Raw genomic sequence first — 9,737 nt, forward strand, 5'->3', positions numbered from 1 at the left:
GAGAGTGGAGGGAGGGTTGGGTGGAAAGGTGGAACTGAGTACACGGATTTACATATAATCTCCTCCCTGGGGAATGGGCAACAGAAAAGTGGGTGAAGGGAGACGTTGGACAGTGTAAGATATGACAAGATAGTAATAATGTCTACATTATCAAGGATTCATGAGGGAGGGGGCCAGAGAAGGAAAGGAAAAAATGAGGAGCTGATGCCAAGGGCTCAAGTAGAAAGCAAATGTTTTGAGCATGATGATAGCAACAAATGTACAAATCTGTTTGACAGAGTGGATGGATGTATGGCTTGTGATAAGAGTTATACAAGTCCCCAATAAAATCATTAAATAAAAAATATTTAAATACCCGAAGGAGAAGGAATAATATACAATATTTGTATGAAATAAAGCATAATGAAGAAAAAGAAAGACTGAAGAAACCTTCAACATGGAGGATATCCTGAAGAAATAAGAGCCGTGATATGAACAGATAGCTGTACACCCTTGTTCATCTCAGCACCATTCACAAGAGCCAAAAGATATAAGCAATTTAAATGCCTACCAATTGATGAATGGAAAAATAATTTTGGTAGGTACACGCATAGAAAGTACTTTGTCACATGGATGAACTGGAAGAAATGCTAAATTAATTTAAGTAATCACAAAAGGACAAATATTAGGTGAGACCACAATTATATAAAAGTCAAGAAAAATATTTTCACACTAAAAGAAAATTACAGATCTAGGGGTTGGATGGATAGAAAAAGAGGCCAGGTGTTAAATTGGGTGAAGGGGAGAAATAGTATATGACAAAAAGAAGGTTTTTAAAAATTGAAAAGGTTGGTTTAGTCATCTGGAACTTTGCAAGCGTTAAAGGCATCAGAGACAAATAGTAGTATATACACAAATCTTCAAAAGTGGTGATCTTCTAGTAGAAGGGGGGCGGTTTCAGGGGAAATGAAAGTGGGTAGTAATTGTAGAATGCAGCGAGGAAAAAACACTAACGAATAAACAGCCCCCTTGTTGAGATTAATCCCTAGGACTTTTTTTGTTTTAACTGTTTCCAAAGTTTCTTCTGGGTTTTCCTTGGTAGTCTTGAAGAAGTCAATTATATAGTATATATTTTTTTGTGAGTAAACATTTTCTTTGTCTTCAGACATGTTACACGAACATGTCTTTTGACTCTTCTACAGTCCAGCCTCTGAATTTGAATCAACACACTCATTTCAGAAGCAAAAATAAGCAAAATCATTTCAGCAAAATATGACAGGAGCTTAGTACACTAAACAGAAGTTCCGTAGCAGAGCTTGTGTCAGTTTTGGGTGGCCTCCCATGGTATGATTGCTCCACCGAGGGCAAGTCCCTATGCAAATCAAAGAAATAAAACATCCTGTGTGCTTGAGTGAGTCCACTGAAAGTCATAGAGGAAGAGCATCCTGGAAAATATATAAATAAACCACATCAAAGGGTGCCAAAGAGATTTCCCTAATTAGAAGTTTTAGTGGGTCAGCAGAAAGTGGTCCCAGGAGAGATAACTTGTTTGGTATTTGAGCAGCAATCGGTTTCAACATGAACACATTGTTACAGAGCTGTAAAGAGTACTTTTGGTGGAAAACTTTGCTTAACCCAAAGCAATTTAAATACATAAAAATTCAACCCCTCTTCACTGAGGACAGCACAGCCTTACCCCAAATAAGCCCAAACCCATATACATTAGCACTGATAAGGTAATTTCTAACTTTAGAACAAAATAAAACCTCTCTGTAAAATTTCCACAGAAAATATTCACAAAAGTAGAATGCTGCATCCTTTTACCGAGGAGCAACTAGCGGGTTGGGACCACAGAGCTTGTGCTTAGCTGCTGAATGCTTTGAACACGTAATGCCAGGACTACTATTTTCCCAAATCATAAGGTGAGTATGAAATGTTTTAAACTAATATTCAACATTTAATTCATGATGTTATTAAAATTAATACTTAATATTTGGTAACCAATGTTGTGTTTTTTAAAGCAGCTATTGTAGATTTCTGTATATAGTTATAAGTATATATTACCCTTGAACAATGGTTTTAGGGAAATTAAATTATTTTGAAACAGTGAAAATTTGAAAAAAAATTTGTTTTTGATATTAAGTAATATTAGAAGGAAACTTCATTTTCAGTAAGACTTTGAAGCAAATAAGGATTCCATTTATGCATTTTAATTCTGGTGATATTTTAATAACTTATTTAAAGTATGTTTCTGTTTTGTATGGTCATTGTTGCTGGGTCCTTGTTTCTCGTTTGCACTGGTTACATGCATGTATCTGTATAGGGAAATAAACATGGGTGGATTTATGAAGACATAGCTGGATTAATGACATGGAAGGGGAAGGTGGGGAAATGAGGCGTCAACATCAACCAATGTAAGGAAGAAAAGGACATAGATAAATAGAGCTAAAAATTCCATGTAATGCAACTCTGTGGAATCTGAAACACATTTATTTTATTGGAAATATTTTTAAGCTAAAGTGAAAAAGCAATAAAGAAACTTATAATTTGATATTGTCAACCATACTGTTTCAGGGCTTAATTTTCTACATTAGAGCCAATGTACAAGCTTAGATAAAGTTTAGGTTGACTATAGATATTGAAATAATTAGTCACTCATAAAAGCTCTCATAAAACAACAGTAGCAGTGTGAAAATCCATGTTAAACATAAAATATTGATGTTTTGGGTTTTATTATATTTGAAACCCAAACCAAAGATTATGGAAGTAGTTATCAAAAGGACCACACCAGCTCCTGTGATCCAAGGAGTGTAAAATCTAAGAACAGAGGAAGGAATGGTATGACAGCTTAAATTTTGAGCACCCAGTTTGCATAATACTACGGAGGACAGTGAAAACCCAGAATCCATGTGCCAAGTCCTTGTATGGATTTCTTAGAATTTCCTGGGACCACTGACCAGGGGTGGGAATAATCTTGTTCCCAGACAGAGTGCATTGGCAAGTGGCTTACTATAGATACAGTTAACGTTAAATTTAACATCTTACCATTTCTTTTTCCTTTTGTCTTATTTATAACATGTTCTGGATTTTATTACTTTCTACTTCCTCTTGGATTGAGTTATTTCTGTATTTTATTTTGTTGTTGTTAATTTATTGTTTGTTTCTGTCTGGTTTTCTTTATTTTACATCCAGGTTTTATAAACATAAAGAGATAGTAACTAGACTAATAGCTCCTTAAGGTTTTGAAAAGGAAGACTGGGGAGAATGAGGAGCTAGTAATAATGGACCCAAGAAGAAAATAATATAACATTGACTGTGGTGATGATTGTACAATTGTTTTTAATATACTTAACTGCTGAGTTATGTCATAAATGAATTATATGCTAATAAAATGGAAAAAATCACACAAACTCACAAAAAAACATTAATAATAAAAGTGTCAAGTGACATGTTTCATTGGGCAAATCTGCTGCAAAGACTTAATTAAAGTATGGGAAAGCACATATGTCATTTTGAAGACTAAAGTGTGCCAAACATAAGGCTTAAGTTTTCACTTCCTTCTCATGCATGATAGGCTGGACAACCGATAAAAAACATATAGAAGAAGAATTGATACCTTTAGATTATGGCATGGAGAAATATATTGGATATGTCATGAACTACCAGAAGGATAATCAAATGTATCCAGAAGGAAATACTGCCAGAATGTTCCTGACAAGGGAAGATGTGGTTAGATTTCATACCACTTCTCGTGTCTTTTGGACGTGTGATCAGGAAGGGCCAATCCATAGACAAGGACCTCAGGTAGAGTAGTGCAGCAGCCACAAAGGAAGAATCTCAATGAGATGAATACACACAGTGGTTGCCACAGTGACCTCAAAATCAAGACAGGCGATTGTACTCAGCCGTAAACCCTGAGTTAGAATGGAGTCAATGGAACTTCACAATAATAATTTTTAAAATTTAATGGTGTCATTTATAAAGTAATGTAGAAAAAAGATATATCGTTAGTCCTCTTGTAAGTCTTAATTATCTCACTTTTAAGAATTATGCTTTAATTTGTATTATATTAATTCCCATATTTCAGTTCAGAATAAAATCCTGAATATCATATGTGTGCACAGGCAATATCGAAGATCTATATTAATATCAGGTAGGATAATAATCACAGCTCATCTCTAAGAGCATCTAATATCAGTAATAGAATATGCACACAAAGGTTATTACCCTAGTTGAAATTCAAAGTGCTGAGCAGTGTTAGACACTGTGGTTGTTACGGTCCACAGAGTACATATATTGATATAAATCCCAACTGTTGGCAGAAGATTCATGAAAAAGAAATTTGAAATTTGTTTATTGTTTTTATAATTATTTTTAATACTTGGAAAATTGCTCTTAAAGGATCATTTCATTTCTGCAGCAAATTTTTGATGAAAGGGAAGATGAATTAGAGAGAGAATTGTTGTACAGAAAACTGTAAAATTCAGAATAATAAATTTTAAATGTTACCAGTAACAATAATAATAAAACCCTAAGTAATATTAATAATACTATTAATTAATAACTTAAATAGTCCAAAGGCCAGGACTTCTTCAAAATGCTTCACTTTTACTAAATGATTTAATTCATAAAGAAACCATAAACATCGATATAGTTGTTTGCCTTTTGACAGCTGAACAAACTGACACTGGCAGATGAATTGATTAACTTGCACAAAGTCATCATACATGTAGATGTTGTTGGAACTCTAATTCTAGTCCATCTGGGAAATAGTGTTCTTTAACCATGCTTAGGAGCTTTGGTGGTTCAGAGATTCATGAGTTATATGACAATCAAAAGGTCAAAAAGTTGGTGACTAAACCTGCCAGGCATTTTTCAGGGAAAAAAATGAATTTCCAACCTGAGAAGCCTTGTGAGTCGGTTCTCCTCCGTCCTGTGTGCCAGAGTCAGAAGGGACCTCTCAGCCATGGGTTTAGTTTGGTTTAGTTTAGTTGAACATAACTTCTTAACGATGCCACTATAGTTCTGTTCTGCTTTGTGTACAAACCGAATAGGATGGATACATGGAAAGCAGTTAGAAAAGAGGCAAGTGGGATTCAAAACGTAAGGAAGATCACATGAGTACAAGGAAAGTCATCACTGTATCCTTATGTTTTGTAGTACCGCACGCGTCTCACATACTAGTTTTTATCCTTACCCTGGTGAAATAGATTGGTGAGAATAATTGGGTTTATTTTTGTGGGGGGGTTTTGAGGAACAATAAAAATAATGGAGTGTGTGCATGACGCCCAGCAAAATTGACATAACGTCTTTCTTCCTCCTGTCCCAGGCATATGCACACACAGTAAGTAAATCCCCTCCATGATCCCCCTATTTTCCCTGAGAGACATTTATTGTATGCATCTGAATTAATGTTCCATGCTAATTTCCATGAGTAAAATCTCAGATTTTACCCAGCTAATATCCTTTCAAAAGATATTACTTTTATTTTCCTATGTAAAGTAAGTATTCTCCCTATGTTTTTCCTTATCTATCAAATACAACCTGTAAAACAGAAGGCTACAGGCTTAAATGATCAACGGATTAGAGAATTAAATACTGAAAGAGAAAGTTGAAAATATATGTTGAAAGATATTTCTGGTCATTGTCTAAAATGCCTGACACACAGGCATGTGTCATGTGGAATGCAGAGAAGCACAATAGCATTTTCAAGATGTAAAATTAAAGTAAAATGAGAACAGATAAGAAAGATGAAGGTCAATTTGCTGCATTTGAAACTTAGCACACGTTCTGTGCTAACTAACAAATAGCTTGGTTTACTCAGGGCTGTGCTTCTAAAATATTACAGTGAAATAATCTAAAAATAATTTTGTATGAGACCATTTACTGTGACATAAGAGGAGACTGTAGTGCATGTATAAATTTTATTATTCTTAAATTGTAAACAATGTCAGTTTTCAAAAAGCCAATCAAATATCTCTACAATTTGGAAATGAGAGACAGGAAGGGAAAGGAAACACATATGCAAATTTGTTTTCCACAGATGAATAATGAAGAAAAACCATCAGAAGAAAATCTAACTGGATTGATGGAATTTGTTCTCTTGGGTTTTGCTGACTTGCCCCATCTACAGTGGTTTCTTTTTGGATTGTTTTTAACCATCTACATTATTATCCTCATGAGCAACGGCACCATCTTTCTAATAACCAAACTGGATCCTGCTCTCCAGAGTCCAATGTACTTTTTCCTGGCAAATTTCTCTTTTCTTGAAATGTGCTATGTATCCGTTACTCTGCCCAGAATGCTGATGGATCTTGGAACCCAGAGAAGAAGAATTTCCTTAGTTGCCTGTGCTACACAGATGTGTCTTGTCCTTATGCTTGGAGGCACAGAGTGTTTGCTTTTGACAGTGATGGCCTATGACCGCTATGTGGCCATTTGTCACCCTCTGCACTATTCTCTCATCATGAACCACAGGCTCTGTATCCAGCTGGTGATTGGCTCCTGGATTACAGGAATTCCAGTTCAGATTGGACAAACATACAAGAATTTCTCTTTGCCATTCTGTGGATCTAAACAAATCAACCACTTCTTCTGTGACATCTTCCCAATACTCAATCTGGTTTGTGTTGACACCTTTGAAAATGAGATGTTCATCTACATGGTATCTGTGTTCTTTGGCATAGTTCCATTTCTGTTAATACTTGTCTCCTACAGTAAAATTATCTCCACTATTTTGAAGTTGCCATCAGCCAAAAGTCAAGCCAAAGCCTTCTCCACATGCTCATCTCATCTCATGGTTGTGATGTTATTCTTTGGAACCGCTATCATGACATACTTAAGACCCAAGAACAGTCACTCAGGGGGAACTAGCAAGGTGCTTTCTCTTTTCTACACCATTCTAACTCCAATGCTTAATCCCATGATATATAGTCTAAGAAACAAGGATGTCATAGTGGCACTGAGAAAATTGCTATGAAATAGTTCACTTCTTTAAAGGATAATTTGACTGAATAAGAATTGCATTTTTATACATTTTAATCAGCTTTCCACTTCTAACTGTATCTTGCCATACAGTGGTAACTATTCACAATTAAAAAATATTGCTTATAATATCAGATCTCCCCAATATGTATCAGCATGCTATATAATTAAAATGCTAAATATAAAGTTATTAAATTATTATAACTTCATTGTGCAATATTATCTCTCAAAAAGAGCTTTTGCTGGGCTTGATATAATGTAGTCAGCTGTAATAGATACTCTATTGTTTATTGTAAAACATGTTATTCATTTCTATAAGTGAGCATGCAGTTTGACAACAGTTTTGAAAACAGATTAGTGACATGTTTTGAATGAAACTGTATATAAATTTTAAGTTCATAATAACTTTTCAGAGAAACTATTCCCAAGAGGAAGAGAATTTTTTTTAATTTCCATCTTCATTTAGTTAAAATTTATTCTTCCCTTATTGGTTGCTATTGGAACACTTTTAATTCATGGAGACTTCATGCATTTCTAAGTTGAACTGTATCCCATAAGGTTTTTTAAAAATTAATAAATCATTTTATTGGGGACTCATACATATAATAATCCACAAATCAATTATATCAAGCAAACTTGTACAGATGTTCCCATCATCAATTTCAGAATCACTTTCCTTTTTCTTGAGTCTTTTAATATCAGTTCCTCCTTGTTCCCTCCCTTCCCTTCCCTTTTCTTGAATTTTCTTTTAGAACTATAATGATGTCTCAATATCATTGAACATTGGGTTTGATTTTTGTGTATATTGGATAAAACATTTTTATATAATGCCATAGCTTGATTTTAAAATATCTTATTAAAATATTTACATATAATTAGGCAATCAACTACATATAATTAAAATTCAAAAAAATACATTTTTACTTTTGGTTGTGCTCATTTTTACTTTCTAGAGATAATCATATGATGAAAAGATCATGAGACAGGAAATCTATTTACATAAAAATTCTGAATAAATAAAAGTTACCACATGTGTCCCTAGTACCCAGCACACATACACATACAGCCAAACACATTAAGAATGATTAATGGAATATACCATTAATGTTAATTATGGATAGTCTAAATACATTTTTCTACTGTTTTACTTTAATATTTTTTGGTGCTTACTGCAATGAATCAACCTCTGTTATTCATGTAATAATAAAGGTGAAACAATAAATCTTTTTTCATGTGCCCAATATAAATTATAGTAGCTCCTTACTTGTGTTATCTTTCTTTTTATTATTGCTATAATTAGCCTGATTCCCTTTTAGCATTTTCAGTTTATCTAGTGATTCTTTCATATATGAAGGCAACAGATCTTCAAAACACAGGATCTATTCCAAGGACATACAGTTTAAATAGAGTGTGTGGATGCTTTCATATACTTTAAATTTTTTGTTTATAAGTAAAGCAGGTCAGTTATGCCTATGTGTACATGGACAAACCTTGCTCCAAATGGGGAAAGAAGTGCAGTAATTATTCCCACTGAAAAAGAATATGGAATATCTCTGATAACGCAGAGGAAATAAATCTAATCTGGCACAGAGCAAAGACAACCAGAAAGAGCACAAAGATTCTAAGACAATGTGCATATTAAAAACTATGAAAAAAATCTAATGATAATTATCAGACACATGAATGTCAAACAAATGAGAACAGTGTTGTTGTTGCTATTCTTGTGAGATGCCACCCAGTTTGTCCTGACTCATATTGACTCGACCGGAAGTACAACAGAATGAAACATTGCCCTGTCCCGTGCCACTCTTACAAATGTTTTATGTTTGAGCCCCTTGCTGCAGACATGGTGTCAGTCCATCTCATCTCTGTTCATTATGATATTACTTATTGGCAAAGTTGCAAGGATTTTTTTGTTTTCTTTAAATTAACTTGAAATCCATACTACAGGATGCAATCCTTGGTCCTCATCAGCAAAGACTTCAAGTCCTCCTCATTTCAGTTAATAAGTTTCTATCATCTGCATGTTACAAGAGAGTCTTTTGTCAACTTGAATTTGTATGAAAGAGTGGGTGTGAAGCAGAACCTGTCAATCAGGTCATAGTTTGATGATGCCTCCTTGGGGGTGTGGCCTTCTTATTAGGAAGAAGCTGGGAAAGTCCCTCTATTTCTCATTCCCTTTGCCTTCCTGCTTCGGGCATTCTGCCTGCCTCCAGGGATGGCCAATTGTGGGTTACTCCACCGTGGGATCTGTAGGTGCCTGCCACGTATTCATCAACTTTGGAACCACAGGACTCTGCATGCACTAGCCTGAGTTCTGCACCCTCATTGACTTTTCTGCATCATCAGCCTACATCTGAAGAGGACCCTGGCTTGCATCAGACTTGTGGACTTAATTTCAACTGTGTGGGGATGTCTTCTTGCTACAAGGTTATTGATCTAAAGCTCTTCCATATATATGTATGAACGTCATCATTGGATTTCTTTCTCTCAACAACCCAGGTTAACCAAGAGATTACATAATTGTGAGATATTACAACCCTAACACACACCTCTCTTATTTTAACAGTTTTATGGACATATAATCCACATATCATGCAATTAAATAGTTCAATTCTATTAAAAATTGTTGTGCAATCCACCACCACAAACAATTTTAGAACATTTTCTACTTTTTTGTATTCATTGTTATTACCTACCCAATTCCCCACTCCCCAACTTCTCCTGCCATAATCCTAAGAAACTATTAATCCTGTTACTGTCTCTATAGATTT

The 9,737-nt window shown here is 34.7% G+C and overlaps 1 protein-coding gene across 1 annotated transcript; it reads left to right on the forward strand.

Moving 5' to 3' along the window:
- Positions 1-5,989: 5,989 nt before the first annotated feature.
- Positions 5,990-6,958, forward strand: LOC101661949 (olfactory receptor 10AG1-like). Its single transcript, XM_004708505.4, has one exon. The coding sequence runs from the start codon at positions 6,002-6,004 to the stop codon at positions 6,956-6,958; it is 957 nt and encodes a 318-aa protein (XP_004708562.3). The 5' UTR covers positions 5,990-6,001.
- Positions 6,959-9,737: the final 2,779 nt, after the last annotated feature.

This window comes from Echinops telfairi, unplaced genomic scaffold (genome assembly GCF_000313985.2).
Source record: "Echinops telfairi isolate 266 unplaced genomic scaffold, ASM31398v2 ScPeMD7_60;HRSCAF=208, whole genome shotgun sequence".
Classification (NCBI taxonomy): domain Eukaryota; kingdom Metazoa; phylum Chordata; class Mammalia; order Afrosoricida; family Tenrecidae; genus Echinops; species Echinops telfairi.

Bases quoted from the DNA above. Each gene is read 5' to 3' on its own strand.
- LOC101661949 (XM_004708505.4), top strand. From the start codon at position 6,002: ATGCAAATTTGTTTTCCACAGATGAATAATGAAGAAAAACCATCAGAA.